The sequence below is a fragment of the Apteryx rowi genome, unplaced genomic scaffold, assembly GCF_003343035.1.
Source record: "Apteryx rowi isolate R43461 unplaced genomic scaffold, aptRow1 scaffold_489, whole genome shotgun sequence".
Classification (NCBI taxonomy): domain Eukaryota; kingdom Metazoa; phylum Chordata; class Aves; order Apterygiformes; family Apterygidae; genus Apteryx; species Apteryx rowi.
Genome location: NW_020450748.1, coordinates 585,598 through 607,558, shown reverse-complemented (window position 1 = coordinate 607,558; position 21,961 = coordinate 585,598). Strand labels below are relative to the sequence as shown.

The 21,961-nt window shown below is 40.8% G+C and overlaps 1 protein-coding gene across 1 annotated transcript in view; it reads left to right on the top strand.

Moving 5' to 3' along the window:
• The window catches only part of MTCL1 (microtubule crosslinking factor 1), a 98,355-nt gene that overhangs the window by 50,721 nt on the left and 25,673 nt on the right, over window positions 1–21,961 (top strand). The window contains exons 4-8 of the mRNA XM_026078793.1: window positions 16–1,338; window positions 2,279–2,434; window positions 10,680–10,802; window positions 13,907–14,137; window positions 15,838–16,026. Of these exons, the coding sequence (XP_025934578.1) occupies window positions 16–1,338; window positions 2,279–2,434; window positions 10,680–10,802; window positions 13,907–14,137; window positions 15,838–16,026 (2,022 nt within the window). The remainder of the gene's footprint in view (window positions 1–15; window positions 1,339–2,278; window positions 2,435–10,679; window positions 10,803–13,906; window positions 14,138–15,837; window positions 16,027–21,961) is intronic.

Below are 21,961 nucleotides of genomic sequence, written 5' to 3'. Positions count from 1 at the left end.
GATTATTCTTGGCAGGAGGACAGTGCTGACTTGAAGTGTCAGCTGCAATTTGCCAAAGAGGAAGCAGCGCTGATGCGTAAGAAGATGGCCAAACTGGGGAGGGAAAAGGATGAACTGGAACAGGAGCTCCAGAAATATAAGTCCATCTATGGAGATGTGGACAGTCCGCTCCCAACCGGGGAGGCTGGGGGCCCACCTAGCACCAGGGAGGCTGAGCTGAAGCTTCGCTTGAAGCTGGTGGAAGAGGAAGCCAACATACTGGGCAGAAAAATAGTGGAACTGGAGGTGGAGAACAGGGGGATTAAAGCTGAGATGGAGGACATGAGGTGCCAGTATGAGAAGGAGTGTCTTAGCCGGGACCACATTTCAAGCATTCCTACCTCGCCGTACGGCGACTCTGTGGAGTCGGCCACAGAGTTGCGCCGTCACTTGCAGTTTGTGGAAGAGGAGGCAGAACTGTTGAGGCGGTCAATCTCTGAGATTGAGGATCATAACAAACAGCTAACAAACGAGCTGAGCAAATTCAAGTTTGAGCCTGGTCAGGAGCCCGGCTGGCTGGATGACACAGCTTCGAAGTGCGGCGGGCCTCTGCAAGAGGAGCTGAAATCAGCCAGATTGCAAATCAACGAGCTGAGCGGGAAGGTGATGAAACTCCAGTATGAGAACAGAGTCCTGATGTCCAACGTGCAGCGTTACGACCTTGCCTCTCACCTGGGCCTACGCACTTCCAGCCCCAGAGACAGTGACGCCGACAGTGAYGCCGGGAAGAAAGAAAGCGACAGCGAAGAGGGTCGCCTGCCTCAGCCGAAGAGAGAGGGACCGATCGGGGGCGAAAGCGACTCAGAAGAAGTTTACGAGAAGACGTCGGGTTTTGGGAGCGGGAAGCCATCCGAGGTCAGTGACCTGTGCTCCACCGAGCTCTTGAGAGTGAAAGAGGACACGGAGTCTTTAATTAACATCAAACGCGAGGCAGAGCGGCTTGAAAGGACGGTGGACCGCCTTATCACTGATATGGACAGTCTGATTTATGACGCAAAGATGCGTATAACCAGCAGCCTGTCCACAGAGCAGGATTTCAAAAGCGATGAGGAAAGAGAAGATAAACATGAACCAGAGCTCCTGGACACCATCAACTCCAGGATGAAAGCTTTCCGCAAGGAGCTGCAGACCTTCTTGGAGAAGGTTGATCACATTGGGGAGGGCCTTAAGGAGCAGATGGAGGACCTCTCCCCTCTTCCCCATCTCACAGAGTCTTCCAGTTTTCTATCCACGATGACGTCCATGTCTCGAGACTCTCCCATTGGTAACCTGGGAAAGGAGTTAATCACAGACTTCCAGGTAAGTTGACCCCTCGTTCGCCTTCTTTCTGTTTATTGTTTCTCTTTCTTGCTGGCGTTGCTACCCTAGAGCTAATTTTCCTTACAGCTGCTTTGTTATGATTTCAGATCTGCGGTGTATTAAAGTGTGTAATGTTAAACAAGCACTTTATAGGTTTTTCTTTTGTTTTGTTTGCACAACTCCTTTAATTCAGAGGCGGTTCCTCATGGCAAAAAGGCTAATCCACTGGTGCAGTAGAGATCTCTGTTCTTTTTGTTTCTAACAGCAGCGTTTCCCCATGAAAGAAGAGATTAATTAAAAAAAAATTTATAGTGAAAGTAATTTAGCAGCCTTGCTGAGAAGTGTGTAGAGGTCTTTATTATGCTCTCTTACAAGGGTCAGGCGTGTTCTCAAAAGCCTTGCCAAAAGAACCCAACCAAAACAGTTTTCTAAGTGGTATGTTTTGAAAAGCCTACTTACAGCTCACTCCCATAACCGAGCAGCGAGTGAGAAGCGCTGTAGCCAGCGAAGGACTGCCTTTCCTAAAGTATTGCCCATGGGCGCATGCCTAAGCTGCCACATCTGCCACACTGGATATGGCTTTCTGCACAGCACAAGTAAGGAAGGAAGAGCCTTGTATCCCGTATCCTTCATGACTTGTATGCTTGCTGTTGGTTTGACTCATGCATCCTCATTGCATGCGCCTCATAACCAGTGTTTGCATTCTTTTTTCCTCTCTTTCTCTTTTTTGCTTTTCAGATGTTTCAGCCCATCATTTTGCTCATCCTCATTTTGGTTTTGTTCTCTTCACTTTCTTATGCCACTGTGTTTAAGTTGTTTTTTCTGTTCACGCTTTTCTTTGTCTTGTAGTTTTTCAGTCGTCTACCTTACCCATTTTTGTTTTCTTTATTCCCTCCTGTCCTTTTGTTTTTTTGTTGTAAACCACCCATGCACCTAACAGTCCAAACTGAGGGATCAGATGGAGTGGCAGCTCAAACAAGATCGTGGAGAGGAGCAAGAGATTCACCACCAGCGAGCCACCACCGACCCACACCGCAAAGCTGATGGAGACATTAAACTCTACAGGCCAGGAGACAAGGGCTGTTTCAGTCTAGAGGTCAGCAAAGCAGCCCATCTTACTCACTGCCTCCTGCTGCCGTAGCCAGGATGTGAGCAATAGAAGCCAGGGGTTGGGGGAGTAAATTGGACAAAACACAGCACCCGTGCTGTGAAATTTTTGGTGACCTCCTTCCCCCCTGCACATTCATAGGAGCAAATGCGGTCCTGATTTTGGACACGTCACCCTGCTCCCAGTAGCCTTGCTTAGTGGAAAAATGTGGCTCAGGGACCACATACAATTGAATATAACAACAAAAAATTTCTGAAAGAGGTTTTATTCCCTGCTGTAATGTGTGTGACTCCAGGTTTCACCTTGTCAGATTTTTTTAAGTCTGGAAGGTCTACAGATAGAGACCTCTCTGCATTTTGCCTAGCAGTAGTCTGCACAGGAGAGGGTTTGATGCTGGCGTGCATGGTAATTCTCATCAGGAAACACAGCACCCTGCAGCTTCCAAAAAATACCCATTTAAAGCAGAACCTTCCATTGCTATGGCTGTTGAATACTTTTCCATTTGTCAAAAACATTGGTCAGTTTTTATTTAAATCTTCATCCATCCTGAGGCCATATCAGCCTCTGTAAACATCTTTCCAGCTGGTTTCTCAGGAAGATAAATTGTCCAGACACTACAACGGGTCCTGAAGAAAACAATTTCTAGTCTCTCTCCTGCGAAGGCGAACTTAGTGCATTTAAAATCTTTTCTGCTGGCCACTGGCAAGCGAAATCCACCTTGAAACTGTGGTGGTTAGAGTGGCTTCTACTGGGGGCCAAGTTTAAATATGTTTTTGGTTCTAAAGGTGCACACAGAGGCCTTAGTATATCTGAAACCACTAATATGGTCTGGAAAAAGAAGAATGCTGGCTGAAGCAGCTGTATTTGTGATTAAGCAATAATAAGCATTAGAAAGCAGGAGTAGGAAGAGAAACCTTCAGGGTGGCTAGTAGCCAAACGGCTAAATTCTGTATTGAATGTCGGAGGGAGAGTGGCCCTTCATCTTAACACAGGTAATTGCCTGCTAATTTTGTTTAGTCTGTTTTAAACATCCTGACAGTACAGAGTTTTGGTAGTGTTAGAATAATTAATGTGTTCAGCAGCTTCTCTTCCACTTTCTCACTTTTAGCAGTGCTAATAAACTTCAGAAAGGTTATCTGATAAATCCAGGGCACAGTAAGTCTCTCACTGAAAGATAAAGTCTTTCTTCCTCATATTAAAAACAGGAAGATGAGGTCGAGAAATCTTATAGTTCAGCATGGATCTTTTTGCAATTGGATTGATCAATAATTACTGTAGATTAGGTCAGAAAATGACTAAAGCAGATGTTTACAATGTTTTTGTTTAAATACTGTCACCTTATTAACTCCCTCTTACCTTAGATCAGCCTCATTGTCGTATTAAGTCTTGTATTTATGAGCCCTCTGTTTATTAAGACAGGGGATTTGGGTAACTTTGGCACAACCTGTTTCTTTCCTCTTCCAAGATGGGATGATTTGTAAACTGTGTACAGTGAATTGGGTTTGAACAGGAGCTGGCCAGCTTTCACACCATAGCCTGAGAATGAACAAGCCAGTAATTATAACCAAAGGTAGACAATATCCAGATGAGGTCCAGATGTGCTCAAAAAGTGAGCATGAATGGGGCTCATGGCCCAAATGGAGAATATGTTTAAGATCTTTGTTTCAATCAGATTTACACAAGCAACAGAGTATATTACATTGCTTTACACTGAAACATTTCGATGGATGGGCAACCATTTAATAATGGTACAATTAAGCCCAAGTGAGGCAGAATATTCTTCCAAATAATTTTTTGTTATCTGTCTCATTCTTTTCTTTTTTAATTTGAAACATTGCGCTACCAAAAACTGCCATTTTTTGTGCCAGATGAATGAGCAGAAAAATATATTTTTCAAATTCCAGAGGGTTCTTTTTATTACCACAGAAATTTCAGATGAAAACTTGAGTCATTCCATTTCCACAGCAGAGATGGCTGCAAGGAAGCTGTTATCTGCTTTAACTTAGGAAGTGAAAATATTCACACTGTCCAGTATTGATGGATGTTCTTTTTACTGTGTATGGACTTTCAGCGTGAGAAGAACACATTCCATTTCAGTTAAGCAAATGATTTCTTTATAAGCAAGCAAACCCATTTTTCTAAGTCCATTTTCTTCCAAGCTGAATTTTAAATGAAAAGTTTCCCAGGCAATGCTGAGCAGTTTCCATTCGGCCATTTTCCCCCCTGTTTTTAAAATGAGCATCGTGGGAGCCTAATTGTTTGATTAAATACAATAAATGCAGACTGACTTGTGCTTGAAACTACCCTGTAGCCTAACTGTAAACATCTGCGTTTGTTTGGTCTTTGCACTGCAGTTGTTAGTGCAACAGTATTATTAGAATGCATTTGCATGTTAAAGAGGTGGGTCAGAGTCACAGTCCAAGGGAAATTATATCTTGAGATTGCCCTAAGAGCAGGGCTTTGTTTTCTTGCTGAAACAAGCCATTGAACTGCTGTTGCAGGAGGTTGGAGCCCATTGGAGTGGCTATTCAATACATTATTCATGATTTTAGCAGAGCTAGGTTAAGGAAGGAGGGAGAAATCATTCTTTACCATCCAAAGAAAAAGTGAGTGAGCAAGCAAGAATTGCCATAACTAAAAGACATGGAGGTACTAAAAAAGGTATCACAATGTTTTATGGAGCAAATGCCTGGCACAGAGCAGAGGATTACTATGGCAACAAGTGGAAACCAGTGGAAAATTGGTGAATAATTTTTCATCTGGTGAATTTTAACCTTTCTACCAATGGAATATCCGTAAACAAAAAGCAGCTTCCTTAAAGCAGGCTGCAATTTCCTCCTGTTTATTGAGGGACAGTAGCCATTCTGGAGACGAAAAATTTTACTCTTTCAGATGATCAAACACTGTTTGTTGCAGTATTTGATACCAGATGTTCTAAAATCTAACTGTATTGCTTAGTTCTGGTTGTTCAGTCGCAGGGTATTGCTTCTGTCCTTGCCTGAATAAGCATATATCACCCAAGACACATATATTCATCCTTGCATTTCAAATTTGGATAATGTGATTATTTTCACACACAGCTTTTAAACATTTGTGCATTTATTTTTGTGTACAGAAATGCCACAAAATCTCCATCACTCCCATGTTGTGGAGAGTGAACACATAGGAATCGCTGAAGTGAATTAACTTAAAAGGAACAAGTTGTCACCAGAGAATTAAAATAAAAGCGGATAGGTTAGGGAAGGTGAGAGCATGTCTTAAAAAGAAGGTTTCCCATAAGATCTAGTAATAAGTAGGCAGCTGGAGCTCACACTGAAGAGTAATTTCTTGTAGACCATTCTATAAGCTGTCTATCCATTTTTCATACTTGTTATGCCCATAACAAATGTATTACAGCTCTATTACTGTAAATTAATTTCTGGGTTAAATGTGAGCCAACCAGGTGCAGTGATGTACAAGTTAGGTAAGTCACTTTATCACCTGCTTTGTATCTGTATCAAATCTTCTATGTGCTTCCATTTGGACACATTGGGGGAAGTTCAGTCTTTAGTCTGAATGCTTTAATTTAAGCTGGTTTTAGAGTGTCTGTGTTTCTTCTGTGCAGTTTTCATAATTCCAGTTGAGAACTTTTCAGCTGGATGGCTTTTGCAGTGACTCCCAGCCATGTGCTGAAAATTTGCACATCCTTTTCTTTTGCATTGATTTAGTATTTTCTCTCCCCAGAAAGGAAACAGTGAACATTTTATACATTGCGAGTTTCCTTAATTGTGAACAAAAATGGGCACCACATAAAAAGTTGTATCTCTTAGTGTCCACTACGCTTCCAGTTCAGAACTGTGGGAAGAKGAAAGACAAACTGGTGCTGACAGTATTCCTTCCCACCGAGATTAGAGGCAGCAAGAATAATTTACTTTGATGAATCGTATTCTTTCTTGCTATGCAAGATTCCATAAAGGTTGACGATATAATGGCTGGACAGACCCATTATGATGTAAATCTGGATATCCGAGTTCTAACTGACTCAGTGGGACGTTGTATACTATCCATATAATGAGACTGATTTTTTTTTTCACTTGGAGTAAAGTGTTCTGTGTTTTCACAGAATCAGAAACTCTTCGTGTAAGCGCGGACAAATAACCACACGAGTGGTTGTGCCTGATGTGCACTAGCAAATGGAATATACGCCATCTGTTTTTTAAGGGGGGAGAAGAAGAGTACATCTTCAGAAGCAGCCTTTGAGAATTTAGCTTATTAGTATCATATGTAAAAAGCAATACAAAAGGCCCTGGAAGTTCCTGTCAAATCTGGGTCATCCTGTATTTGCAATAGTCAGCTGTCAAGTGTACGAAAGGAGCAGTTTTAGACTGTTAATGTGAGGTCAAAATATTAAAGTATTATAATCATGGCATTAGATGAGCAGTATAAAATGTTTAATTTTTCACTTCCTTGGAATTGCACATAGATGTTGGAGACCATCTTTCTACCCTGCCTCCTCAGGCCTTGTTTTGCTCCACCCCTCTTGAAAAAAAGGCTAAAAACAGTGCTTCTATGAAATTTGCTGTTCACAGTTGTTGCGTATAAACTGATTAAGTTTCCAGGCAAATTGAGATTTAAATTAGCTATGGTAAAATGGAGAAAACAAATAAAACTCAGCCGTATCTTTCAGTGCATGACGCTCCTGCAAAATGAGTCATCACAGAAATGTAGGATTCTGTGAGAAGAAAAGTAACCTGAAGCCTTCAGCAGGCTGAGAGGGGCAGAAAGGTGTTGGTGCAAAGAGTAAAGGGTAGTGAGGCCGCACTGTGTAGATAACTTTTCTCTGAATATCCTCTTGAGATAAAGACATCAGCGTGGATTAGCGTGTTGTGGAGTGAGAACAGGTGAGAGGAGAAGGGCTCAGGAGAAGGGTTTGGCACTGGCTGACAAGAACAGAAGTAGCTGTGGAAATGCAATAATTGAGATTCATGGAAAACTTTCAGTCGTTGTCACACTGCAGATGAGGTGCAATTGTTTCTGTAGTGTTGTGACGGAGGAGCCCTAGCCTGTAGTTCCCGTTGCGTTGTGTCTGTATGTCCTCCTGTAGTGGGTCTGTGTCTGTTYCTGTGGTGTTGGTGTGTGGCGTGCTGGCCATCGCGTTCAGGGTGTCCTCATAAATGGAATATGTGTGCGATGCTTTCTGTTCCTGTTGCACTATGTTCACCAAGGAGAAAAAAGGAGATGAACCAAGAATGGAAGTTAATGGGATATCAGTTACTGTGTCAATGTTGTAGCAGCGCTGTTTGCCAAAGCAAAACCACAGTTGTGCCACGGACTACACCRTGCTGACTTTACGTTAGGGGCCTGATTTCCAAGTATGAGCACAGAGACATGCATGAATGCAGCATCAGCTACCTGAACTGCATATACAAATTCAACATGATAAATTTCTACATATTCTTCATTTAAGATCCAGGCATTTAGCAATAATCTATTTGGCGCTTAAGCAGCCTGATCTCCCTTGATTTGAGTAGTGCTAATTCCAATGCCTTCTAACAGAAATTGTATTATATGAAATTATAGGCTATGAAGAGTCCTCAGGTTGTATTGGAGGGAAAAAGGTGTGCTCGACAGTGCAGCTCTGCATTCATGCATCAACTGCTTTTCAACACGTTTGCTTCACTGCTTGTGGAAAACTTTCTTCCATAAATAGGCAAGACAATGGGAAAAAGATTTGCATTGTTTAGAGTGGTTGTAATGCTATATCTGTCTTAATGTTTTTAGTCTCTTGCTAGTAATTCCAACAATTATTACATAGTCCAAGCACCTAAGTTTCCTAAAACTTGGCTTTGCTTGGGCTGCACTTTTAACAAGAACTTGCTTGAGAACATTATTTTCTTGTCCGAATTTCACGGATATAATGCATTCTCAGTACATCTGTAACAATGTAACTCCATTACATTAATGTAGAACTATGTTCTGCATTAGAACAAGTGATCTTCTAGCAAGTCATTGTTCATTGGAAAACAGATGTTTGAAGTGAATAGCCAAAAACCCAAACCTTTCCTGCTAACTATTTTTGCTGCTGTGATTCAGCTTCCAGTTTCAGGAATCCCAAGACTAACATTATTTCTAACTACCTAAATGTGTAATAATATGACTGTAAAGAGAGTTTATATTAAGATAAGGTATACTTCCTGTATTTTTTTAAATAACAACATATACATTTTTACATAAATTGTGCTGTTTCCTTTCCTTGAGGCACATGAGATTAAATTGTTCAGTTCCATGCTGTAACTGTTTTCACCAGGCAGAGTTCACATGGTTCTGGCTAATTTTGATTTTGTAAAGAAAGGAACACACATTTTTGAAACTACACTTGAATTAACTAGATACATTGGTTCTTGTATACCGTATTCTTAAAGAAGCCTGATCAGAATAAAAGAATGCAGAAATTATTGATTAAAGTAATTTTTCCTTTGTTGGACAAGGAAGCTAAATTGATGTACCTGAGCATAAAACTATCTCTTGATTTACAAATGATTGCGCAAACTTGGCAGATCCCACTGTAAACCATTCTTTCCAAATTATTTGTGAGACTGAATTTTGGCCTTGTACAATAAAAAATGTCTGCAGACACATTGATGCACTAGACAAAGAGATAAGACAGATGATGTGATAACTCACTCTTGGTCACCTTCAGTGTACATTTCGGAGGACTAAAACTGTCACTTTTTCAGGTACAAAACAGACATGTGCACAGGCCAATATGTGTATGAAGTAAAGAAGAAGCTTATGGGGCCCAGAAAGTATATGTACTGTGGGTGGCCTGTGGGATGGGTCCATCTGCTGTATCTCCTTTGCCCTGGAGGAGGAGAGGGGGGTCTGTTCCAGGCCCAAATACTTTTTGAACAGCCAGAAGTGCCTGCGCAGGCCTGCCGCAGTGGCTGGTTTTGCTCTCGGGTGCGGGAGGGGTCCACAGGGAAAGGGAAGGCACCGTGGCTGGTGCCACAGGGGATGTGGCCGGGCAGCCCACGAGAAAAGTCCCACAACCTACGTTAAATCCTCACAGCTACTGAGGTTGGAGCTTGGCCAACAGAGAATTTGGGATTATGTGCACTTTGAAGCCTGAAGTGACACCTTCTTTAAGTGCATCTTTACTCTGAGAAGTAGCAGTTCGGTAAGGTAGCGTTTTCTGTTGTCACACTGCTGGCACATGTGAAGAGGAGAGAAATCTGGCTGAGCATCACATCTACACAGACTAATCAATCTTAGCTCGATGTGACAGACACAAAATGAAGGCCATAGAAAGTGCTGACCAGGAGTCTAAATGCCACCGGATTAATTAACATAGTAATTAATTAACATTAGTAATTAATTAACATAGTAATTAACATAGTAATTAATTAACATTAACATGATGAGGTCTGTGGCTTTGCCTTCTTGGGTCTTTATTTTTGAATTAAGTACCTTTCAGCAGCAAAGTGGATGGGATGCCAAATCTATACAGAATGTAAAGTTGAAAGTATTAAGATTAAAACAGTGTGCACCTGGAAGGGGAGGTACTTGAAAGGTATGGTTAGATCCCAGGTGAGTCTGTAGGGCTGGCATTCAGAATTAAAACCTTTCTTGAGTACTTTTGCTACAGATAGTTACTGAGATATGTTTCTTCACATAGCTTATCACCATGACATTTGTGGAGTAATTGTTTTGAGCAGAAATTGCAGAATAAAGTTGACTTGTGCAGAGAGCTGTTCTGTATCTGAAGAAAGGGACTTTTTATGCGTAGTTGGTTTAATAAATGCTATCCCATTAACTGTCTAACCAGAAGTATTGCAAATGAATAAATAACTGGGGGCAATATATGTACCTTAGATACATCTTCTGCAGAGATGTTAAAATTTGATAGCTTTGATTATCATAGAAAAATACACCACCAAATATGGAATCCTGTAAATAGGAGCTAATCTGGCAAACTTTATTCACGCTGAGCTGTCTCAGCTACTCGTGTGCAATTCTAGAGCAGAGGCCTGAAGGGAATATGCAACATGTAACATGAGCATCATGGCTTTAGTTTTCAGAAGAGGCCACACAGGAAGTTCCCACACATATTTAGAGCATTGCTGTTTATTTGCACACTGTGCTTTGGTTTGAACTGTTGATAACTGTAAACTGTGCAGATGTCTGTCCTGTTGTTCTTTTTTAACACCACCGAAACACACTTTCCGCTAAATCTATCCTTTGTCCTGCTGATCAGCTCAGGGATTCCCATGTTTTACCTGTACAGAGTGTATCGATACAGGAGCTTCAGGCTCAACTTGAGCAGGAGACGAGACTTCACCGAGAGGAGCAAGAAAAGTTTACAGAAAGGATCATTCAGGTAAATACATAACCCACCTGCTGGGAGAGACGCGTGGCCATAATGTGTGGACCATAACCTTGTTTGTCAGAAATGTGGGAATTTGTGTCCTAAAATCTGTGGGTTTTGAGCTCATCTAAGTAAATGAAGAATCTGGAAGTTAGGAAAATATCAACTCAAACCAGTTCTGCTACTTTGAATCTGGCTTCTCCATTCATTAGAGAGGAGCTTTGTCCTCCCCTCTGTGTAGACCATGTTAGAAAAAGACCATTGCATTGGGTTGTCAGGGTAGCTCCTAAAATTTTCAAACCATGGTAGGGTGGTAGGGACTATCCTGCGCAGGGAAAAATCAAGCTGTAAGGGGCATTGCCCGCCAGACAGCCTCCAGTCTGAGTAAGACAGGTGGATAAGTGCAAGGGGAAGCTGTGTGAAATATTGCAGAGGGAATTTTATCAGCCCCTCCAGCTCTCTGTGAGCTCAGGAAGAGCTGTGCTGTCTGGGAACACAATTTTGACACTTCTGTCCTCTCCTAATCCAAAAAAAAATCCAACACTAGTCTAAAGTCAGAGGAGCTGTTACACTCTCATGAGTGAGATGCAAATTGGGATCTTTTTGTATTTCTCAGTACCCCATGTTTCCATTCCTCTTGCTCATAATCAGTGAAGAAATCATATTTTGTTACATGGGCTCCCCCAGCTTTTTTGAAGGCTGGAACATATTAGTCAATCGTTCTGGGATCTCTAGCTCCTGGAGCAAAAAAATCTGTTGCTGATTTTTGCAGGCTGTTTAGCTCTTTACTGAAGTTTTCTTTTTAAATTTACTTCATAGCCTAAATTCAGCATAGTTGCTGTATGGTATAAAGCATTTATCCTTGTGCCAGCTAATCTCATTATGCCCAAGTGGTATTTCTCCATTTTCTATCATAAAGAGCTTTAATTTCCAGTTGATCTCCATAGGAGCTTTCTCATGGAGGCTTTTGAAGGCAACCAGCCTAGCTGTCTTGGCCATGAATGCTTTTTGGAAACTGTGCCTGCCTCTTAAAATTCTTTTCTTTTGCAGTAGCTATCCATTGAAAAAGCATAATACTCTATGAAGTTACCTCCACCAGGGTCTTCTGCAAGCATTTGTGGCCACAGTGACTTAGATCATAACAGCTTGTAAAACAATGAAAATGCAGCAGAGTCAAAGCTAACTATTCACACTTAAAACTAGTAGAAACAGAAGAACAAAAGCATCTTCTGGATTTTTCATTTTTTCCAGATTATGCCCATCCTGTTGATATTACTCCTTTTTTATCATCTTCTGGGATTTCTGGTGGAAATGACTCATAGATCTTTGCTGTATTTAACCATAACTTCATTTGGTGGAAGAACCTGCATCAACACAAAATCCGTTTGTCTCTTCCTGTAATGATTAAATTTATAAGAACCTCTTTTTTCACTATTTCATTTATGACAATGTTTAATGACATTGAATTAATGTGTGCTAGCAGTTTACAATCCCCATGAGTGTTATCAGAAGTTGCGTGTATGTTTTTTGGACCATTATATCTAATTTTGTTTCAGATCACTTTTAAGATGCATTATAAACCCATTTAAGCAAGTAACTATTGTAAATAATTCTGATTTAATCAGGAATGTATTTACAAGTTTTTATACTTATTTAAAAGATTGTTCACTATAATAAAATTTTATAACAAAATTATAATAAATTTTCTTCTAAAAATCTTCCATATTGTCTAGGTCTGTGTTAAAGATGCATTAACTTTTAAAGGCATGGTAGCTTATATGCTGAAACTTTGCATTATGCCAGAGCATATAATTTAAAGGCAACAGAGTCATTAGTAAACTATCTAGCATTGAAGAGGAGGCTGTCTCCTAAGCATCTGAATTTTGCTGTGAAAATCAAACTGATATTTATTAGCAGTATTGATTGATGGGGCTTTCTTCCTATGCTCCTGAAGAATTTCTGAAGTATTCTTCATAACTGCATGCATGTTCTTCATCTCAGGGTATGTTCCTATGGTTTAAACTATTGTGGTCATTAATTTACTATGGCTTTCATAGWTTTCATCTATGGAGCTGGTAAGCAGAGAGAGAGACTGTTTTTCCACAYAGGTGAATAATACAACAGAATGGAAAATAGTAGAAATTGTCATCTGTAAACAGTGGTTCTGTGCTCCTTTTCTGTGTGCCTTTTCTTCATCCATATGAACCACTGGTTGGTTAAAGTGGAAATACAATATTCAGTTAGAATATGAGATGTTGTACAACTAACTTGTGTAGGTGTTACTGGGCCAGAGTCATGCCATTATTTGGTTTTGACATATTGAGGGAGAAGTCACCTTTAAAGAATAATATTTCAGGTGGGCTTGTGTCGAAACAGATGTAATTATACTTGGGCTTCAAACTGCGAGCTTTTCCTGGTGTTTCTAGTACTGAAACTCAGACATGGTGAATGCAGAGTTGCAGCCTATTGCTATCTCTTCAGTTCCTGCGTGCATCCCTTATCTAGTCATAACAGAATGAGAAAGTGTTTATCATGAGTTGTTCAGGTGCCTCTGAGTATGGACTGTGAGAAATGAAGGTCCAATAGTTGTGTCTGAGATGCTGGATGCAGTTCCTTGGGAAGTGTTGCCCTTCCAGAAGGAGCGTGAAGCATCACCACAGAGGAAGGGCCGAGCATGTGGCTGAGGAGGGAAAAGATGAGGGTAATACTCCAGGTTGTCTGAAGGGTAGCTGCACTTCCACCTTGTAGCAATGGCTGGAAATGCATTTAGCAGGCATGTTATGTGCAGCAGTTTAGGCTGTGCTGGAAACGTACTGCAGGGACACAATCAAGAGAGGAAAGAAAGCACGAGGGGTGTAAAATGTCTAAGTAGCAGCAGAGTTCTCATGCATCTTTAAAGTAAACGAACGGGCCGCTCCCACAGCAGGTAACTTGGATATGGTTATCTAAGCTAAGTTTATCAGCTGCGGTCCTCTGATTTTCTCAACCGTCAGAACCCTTGCCAGACTCAATAGCTACAAATTAGAGATTTCAGTGCATCTCACCCAACTAAGTACAAGTGCTGGAGATCCCAAGGACAGGACCCTGTTGACGTTGTGTCTGTCATTCCATTAAAGCTGGAGGAGGAGCATCTGCAGACCCTGCGGAGAAAAGATTTGGAAGTGCAGAGCTTGACTTTGCAGAACAAACTGGAAGAGAAGACCTGGAGCCAGGAGAAAAGCCTGCTGCAGCAAGAGCTCAGGCATTTCAAGCAGGACACCTTCCTCCTATATGTCAAGCTGAAGTGGCTGCTGAAGCACTGGCGGCAAGGCAAGCGAGTGGAGGAGGAAGGGGAGGACATATTAGAGGTAACTGGCCCATCACATTAACCCAATGAAATTGCAAGAGGGAAAGAGTTTCTAGCACTGCCACTGGCGGTATGGGTACTGGGATGCCCCTTCTTTAAGGGCAAGCTTTAAATATGATGTGGCATCAGCAACTTTATAATTATACATGGGCTTAAAGGGGATGAAGATAAAACATGAAGTCTTTTATTAGGTTGGCTTGTGCTAAAGGGTATTCTGCATGGTATCTTTATGTTACAGATCACTTATCTTTGAATCTAAACCCTTAGCTAGTACAAACATCTGGTCCTGAAAAATCCTCTCATAGTAAATGAAGATTTAATTAGGCCTCTAAGATATGACTCCTGAGTAATTTTTGGAAAGAAAAATGTGTTAGTGAGCTGATGGAGTCGAATCTGTTTAGATGGGTTGAGTGCTGTCATTTTTCTCAAGTATACAGTGTGTTCCTTACAGAGCCTTCAGCAATACAGATGGAGGGAAGCTCTGTTTTCGTGTTGGCAGGAGAATTACACAGCTTCTTGTGGGAACTTACAGTGATTCATTCTTGTTTGTTCCTTTTCTGCATACACACGTCTATCACCGTCAGCAGCAGTACGCCAGTAGTCATCATCRTGATTTTCCAAGCAGCAACTAAACTAAGATCAGGAATTTCATAAATACAAAGCAACCTGGAATCCCCAAGCTGGCACATCTTAACAGGGGCATGATTTCCAGAAATGCACTGTGAAAAAAGGTGCTGCTAAACTCTGTCAAGTTGCACATCCAGAATTACCAATTGCTTTGGAAATCTTACCTAAAGAAAGCATAGGTAGAAAAATATATTTGCCCATTCTGGCATTTTGTCCAAAATTCCTGGGAAGGATAGCGGTATCTTGCATGTTTGTGCAATTCTGAAACCATGCTAAAACACTTAAGTAATTTTTTTTCAGTGTTTCTGATATTTATGTACCTAGTGTCTTTCAGTGTTTGCTGCATTTGGCAGAACAAGTAACCTTTCAGGTCTCGTAGGAGTATGCTGAGGTAGAATACTCCACTGTTTTATATGCCAAATAGAGGGTGGATGAACATCCTTACCTTTATCAGCTGTGGTAATATGAGTCAGAAACAAGAGATGAGTAGCTATTTAGAAATAATTTACTTCTACTTTACTTTGGCAGTACTTATTTGCTTTTGTGTATACTAACTCATCTTCTAATATCAAAACAGCTTTCATTTTTCACTGTTTGGATTTCTTGACTGGTTAATTTACAGTCAATCCATCTCCTGTCATTATTGGTGTCATGAGTTTTTGTTAATTCAATAGAGAGAATGAAGTGTTGGATTTGGGCACTTCCTCATCTCCATTTCTTGATCGTACAATACCACCGGTGTCCTGTATAGTTTTTCATTAATGCATGATGGATTATAACCATCACACTGCATGGTGGTCATACATCCATCTCCTCAGCTGCACAGCTACAACAGTTAGATCTCCTATTTTGCAGGCCTGCATAGCATTGTGTTCTCATATGCAATAAGTGAGATGGTATCACTCAATGGTCATATGGAAGACTGTTCCCGGTAGCCTACAGAATAGAAGTCACTATACCCTGCCAGAAAGCCTCAGGAGAAAATAGTCCCTTCCTTTAGTCCTTCAGTAGATTTCTGTTCCCCCATGGTAAATGCAGGAAGACTATTGATGTGTCCCATCTCATGCATTTTAGATCGAGCATCTTGAGGCCCTTCCTGAATTTGGCCTTCCGTCTGAGCAAAAGGCGGAGGATGCAGAGCGAGAGGAGGAGGAAGAGGATGTTGTTTTTGCACTGACAGATTATTCTCAGCATCCCACCGCAGAAAGCACTGATCACAGACCACAGCTGCAGACTGCAGAATTACTGCAGCAGCAGAAGCAGGTACCGTGCCAGAAGGCACTTGTATATCATGTCCTGGAAATGGAAAATGTGGATTTTCTAAGAAGGGTTGCATTTTATTCTGCTGCTGTGTTAAATCACCTGGAATCATGCTCGTAACAGCAGTTCTAGCTACACAGCAATTACAATGGATTTCATCCATTAGATTTATATTTAATCAGGAGCCACATGATTACTGTTCTCCTGTTGGCAGATGCTATCAGTGAAAAATCCTATTTCCTCTTGTGGCCATTTGCCCAGAAACATCTATCTGTATGTGATGGTTTGCAGAATTTACATACTTCTCTTGCCTGTGCATATCTATTGTATTCTACTGTCAAGCTTTTAGCAAGAAGAGGTGATTTTACTTCCTTTAAATTATTTAAGAAACTAGCACATGTATTTAATGATTCCCTTAGAGATGATGGGAAAACAATGCAAAAGTTCCTTCCTGTCATTGGACCTTGTTTTGAAATACCTAAAGGCAAATCATACTGACTTTTCCCTGATGTCTCCTCCACCCTGCCTCTATGTGTCAGAGCAATGTGCAGAGAATTTAACACTCAGCACTCAATAAAAACAAGCAAATCAGAAGTTTGATTTCACCACCACACTACATATATATTTTCAAAGGCTGCAAAAACTCCTAAGTATGGTAAAATTTAATACAAAACAGTATGAAACTAACAGGTAGGACATATTACCATCAGACTGAAACAAACTGAAATATCCCTTTTTTTAGTTTCCGTCATTTGTACACAATAGTTGCACTGCTTTAGCTGTTTCTTTTCTGCACGTATCTTGTGAAGAGGCTTATCTTTAATTGAGTAACCACTTGTTCTTTTCCTCAGGCCTTCTGTTTCATTCATTCAACAATTTTTGAAATGTGTGGTGAACTACCCAAAATCCAAAATTTGTGTGTTTTGCTGAAAGACTGAAGTCACACCTGCCAGCAGAAAACATATAGCTATATTCTGATAAAATGTGGTCTCACCGACATTTGCTCCACACCCTACCTTGTGTCCCATTTAAGGCTCAACCAGAACTTCATAATTTCTAATTTCTCTAACTGAGTAATATCAAGAATCCATTGACATGAAATATGGTACTGCCACACATCCTCACACTGAGTTTTTCAATGTTTGGTGCATTGCTTTGTGCATTGAATATGCCATATGAATTCAATGCTTTGTGCATTGAATATACCAGCAATCCTAATAATAAGAATAATAACAAACATTCAAAGGGGACAGAGTTAAGGCTTCTATTGTAGTTCTTCAGGTGCATCTTCTTATATTTTTAAAATGGAAAATGTTCAGATGACAGCATCCCATTTTATGGAATTATTTGCAAATGGAAGTAGCAGCAAAAAATCTGAGTAAAGCACATATTCAGTGAAAAAGTTCTTGTAGCCTTATGCTTTATATTCAGTCTCTGTCCAGGCCCCTGACTTGGAGCCCCTTCTGTAGCGAAAGCTCTCCACGACCACATTACACTGCTGGACTTGCTGCAGATTCTGGGGATAGTGTGTGTCTCTGCATTTCCGTTCTTCTCCTTAAGTTCTCTTTGAATTCCCCAAATTCTCAGGACTATGCAGTGTCTGTTTACGTATTGTCTATGTGGTCTAATAGATCCACTGTGGGCAACAGTAAATCTCCATCCTATAGTAAAGTTAGACTGATGCTGGGAGATACACAGGCTCTCTTGCAACCTACCTCTCTAGTTCGAGGTGTAACTTCAGTTAGAATTTGTCTTTGAGTGCAAAATAGTAGAGAAAGAAGAGCAATCTCTATGCCACTTCATATTCTACTTTCAGCTCATGTACTCTTTTACTTTCCTTTTTAATAGTACAGGTTGACAACTCCATCTCTAGCTACGATTTCATGTGAAGTTTGCTACCAAGGTAGTATTCATTTGATCAGTTTAGCATTTGGAAAGGGTCTAGTGTTACTAATCCTGGAGGAGGTCAGACACTTTTGTTTTCAGGAACATTACCAAACCCAGACCCATCACCGTTGTCCTCTCAGCAAGCTTTTCTCTGGTAGAGGTGGAAGAAGTCTGTGAAAGAGATGCTCCTGAGCATTTCATTTTGCTGCATTCAACTGGTAGACTGATTTAATCTAAAATGAGTACAATAAATATAAACCAATATACTCTCTCAGTACAACCTTTGTCATATAATAACTTTCCATATATATCCCTTAAAATGACCAAGAACATGCAAATAAAATATATCTTCTTTGAAATAATCATTGCTTGGAGATTAATCTCAATTAAAGTGGCAACAATGATAAGTAGGATCACATGTGATTCATTTTTATAAACATTGCATGATGTTCTAATACAGCATTTCTAGCTAATCTCGTTTAAAGAAATGAGCCATAGGAACAGACCCCTGTTGATAGAGCAAATATTTCTATTAAATAGTGCATGACACCCAAATGGATTTGTGAAGGTAAAAGAGGTTTCCTACCTTCCAACCRGGAAAAAAAGTGTTATTTAAACATTGCAAGATTGAGCAAGTTTGCTCAATATTTCTCATCTCAAGCATTATTACTTGTTTCACCCATTCAGTCTATGTTATAGTGCACTGAATCTTCCAACAAGCACTATGTTTATTGACAGGCATGTGGTTGAATGGGTTGAACAGGGTTTTCAGTGCTACTGGGCTTGTAGTTGTTAATGGGGAGGACTGGGCTTGTAGTTGTTAATGGGGAGGAAGGATTATAATCATACTCTTTGACAGAGAAATAGGAAGCCTCAGTGTAGGTTAATTCTGATCCTGTGGTAAATTCAGGGCGTCAGAAGTGTCTTCTGCAGGCCTGTGACAGAGGGGTGGATTGAAGTAGGCTCAAGGCTCTGCCAGAGCCAAGCGCTGACCTCCAACACCTTAGTATGATTTGGCTCAAACTGTCCATCTCACTGCGGTGGAAGGGTTGGCCCTGCAGACCTCCTCCATACAGGTCCTTCACCGTTCTCACCAAGGTCACAGAAACTGGTCCTTGCTCTACACACATTAGAGACTTTCTCCTATAAACCTCAGCTCCACTTAATTCACATACAATCTTGAAAACACACTAGTTAATACATCCATTAACTGAACAAAGCTAGAGCAAAAAAAACTTGCTTGTGAAATCCCAACTCTAAAAGCTCTGTGAATATCAGCAGACCCAGAGCCCATCCTTCCTGAAGACATGGATCTCAGCAGTGTTCACCTCCCACTATACTACTGACTTGTCAGCCTGTGCTAAAAACCACCCAGGATCTTTGGGGTCTTCTGCAGGTTTCTTAAGCCCTCAGTCAGAAATAAAAGCTGTATATGTGGGGAATTTCGGGTGAGTGGTGTAGCTGGGAGAGTTCTCTCAGGACTGCACCTGCCCAGGAGAGCCCAGAGTTGCAGTTTCTGCCTGGCAAGCCCCAAGATGAAATGCATCAGCACTTAAAAGTGTTTAAGCTTCATTTTACATGAGGAAGGAAATTTTGTGATGGTCTAAGAGTGACTGAGATAACTAGGTCAGAAAAAAAGAAATAGCTTACTGTAACTCAAAGTAACCCACATTTATTTTTAATATTTAATGGTCTGGCTTGCATTTTTTAATGCTGTCCCTTGGCTGATAACCAGGGTGAGTGGCAGAAGAGGCTGGGCAAGGAAGTGGCAAGGTTCAAGAGCCAAGAAGAAAGGCTGGTCACAGGCAGGAGACAAGCAGGCAAGTCAGGCTGGTGGTGCAGTAGAGGAGGGCTTGCTGTAAGTGAGCATTTCTGCGTGTGCATGGAGAGAGCAGGGAGAGCTGCCTGTGGAGAACGAAGGTGCTTTGGTTTGGTTGACTAGAAAGGGTGAAATGCCTGTTGGGTGGTGTAAGCTCAGGGGAGTAAAAAGAAAGGAGTTTACATATCTACTGTCCAATAGAAAAAGCGTTAAAAATCAATACACTCACTTGTTGTGCTGTGGGGGTTCCAGAAAATCTCCAGTTAGATTTTTTTTTTTTTGCTCGTATATTTGTTTTCAAAGCTTAGCTTAAAAAAAGCCTAAGGGAATAGCAATTAAGACCTAAATATACTAAAATGATTTGCACAAATATCCAGCTTCACTTTTTCCTAGATCTGTGACTACAGAGAGAAAATGCACAGTTCTTCTTTGCTGTTTAGGCTCCTGACCTTGTGTTTTTAATTCACTGCTCTGCTAAACTGCTTGTAATCCCAAACTGTGGCTAACTTGTTAAATGAAATTCTCAAAGAAAAGAAAAACTGTGATTAAAAGCAGAACCAAGCTTCAAACAACCTCTCTGGTCCCAAATATTTCTAGAGCTGGAGGCTCACATCTCTGGGATTGACTCTACTTAGTAAAGACTCCAAAGTCCTGGAACTGAGTTGAGCTTTGCTATGTTAAGTTTTCACTTGTTGTCAGTGGTTGTTTCATTTGCCTGTAGAGCCTGACCTGTGGGTGCACAAGACTTTAAACTGCTTTTTAAATTTTGTTGTCTTAGATCAGTTGTGAATCAGTCTAAATTATAGTGACTGGTAAGGTACTAAAGAGACAGCTACTTACATGGGGGACTGCTCAGGGAATCACAGCCATGCCCCATTTCTTCTGCCTGTGCTCAGTAAAACATCCCTGGGAGGAGCAGGAAGACCGTAACAATCATTATTATATACCTATGGGACTTACTCTTACGCAAAAGCTATTTGACAGTTTTGCCATCAGAACACTAAAAAATTTCCAAATGTAAACATTGTATTTCCGAGCACATTGTCTCAAAAGTACCTTGTCTGTTCTCTAAAAATACTCCAGTTTGGCAAAACAGAAAAATAATCACACAGACCTCTCCAACTTCAGATTGCAAATACAAAGTCATGCAAAAGGGACTCCTCTGCGGGAATTAGAAGAATGTAACGAATATTGTATTTATATTGGCAAGTTATTTAAAATCTCAGCAAGCCCAGAGGGGTACCTGGAGTACTTGTCTTATGCAGTGACACTGATGTAACACGTCTACAAATAAGACATGCCCTCACACCAGCAGGCTGCAAACCTGCGGTGAGGTTCTCCTGGCTCCTCTCTGTACCAGTCAATTGCTTCTTTCTTCACAAAACCTAATTTTATGTCACTCTAAAGCTTAAAAAAATGCATGCACAGGAATGAGGAAGCTGGAGGATGCTTTAGCTTGCTTTTGTTTCATTTGGCTTTGTTCTTCTTCTGCCTCTTTTCCCTTGTGGAGCCTTTTGATTACTTTGCCAGAGAAAGAGTTTGATGCAGCATACCAGAAAACACAGAATGTGGCTCTTGAATAAAAGTACTTTATAGTCACTTGCAGTCAAGGTTTTCCAAAGGAGGTGAGGCCAGATTTTGAAGCATTCAGTACCCAGCAGCTCCCATTGTGACACTAAGGACAAATCTTCAAAAGAGACTTTATTCTGATTACTACACAAGGGACTTGTTTGGAGAATCTAGCCTTAATTGGGTATCAGAATGAAAATTCATGGTGGAAACATGTAAAATTTCATCACATATTGAAAAGTAGGTGATCTTATGTGCATAGTGGAGAATGCTGCTGCGTAGTAGATTACTGCTAATTGGCATTAAATGTTAATGGAGTTAATTCTGCTTCTGTGGGTGTGTTTCTTATACAACCTCACGTTGCACATCATTACATTTCATTAGCCCAAACAGCTTCAGGTCAGTCAGTGAGCACCTGCAGTCATTTCCCTATGTGTCTAGCATTTTTTGGCTGATGAACCGAATGGGTTGGAAAAAGTAGACCACACTTGTTTGTTTCAAGAAAAAGGTGCAACGACATGTCTAATTAATGATTACAAAAGCTGGTGAGGTGGGTTCRGTGATGCCAAACATCTAGTGTGCACATGAAATCAGCTGAGTTGCCTGTGCAAAATTCTATTCTATACAGCCCAACCTCGAATCATTAATTTTTTAGGGCTCCAA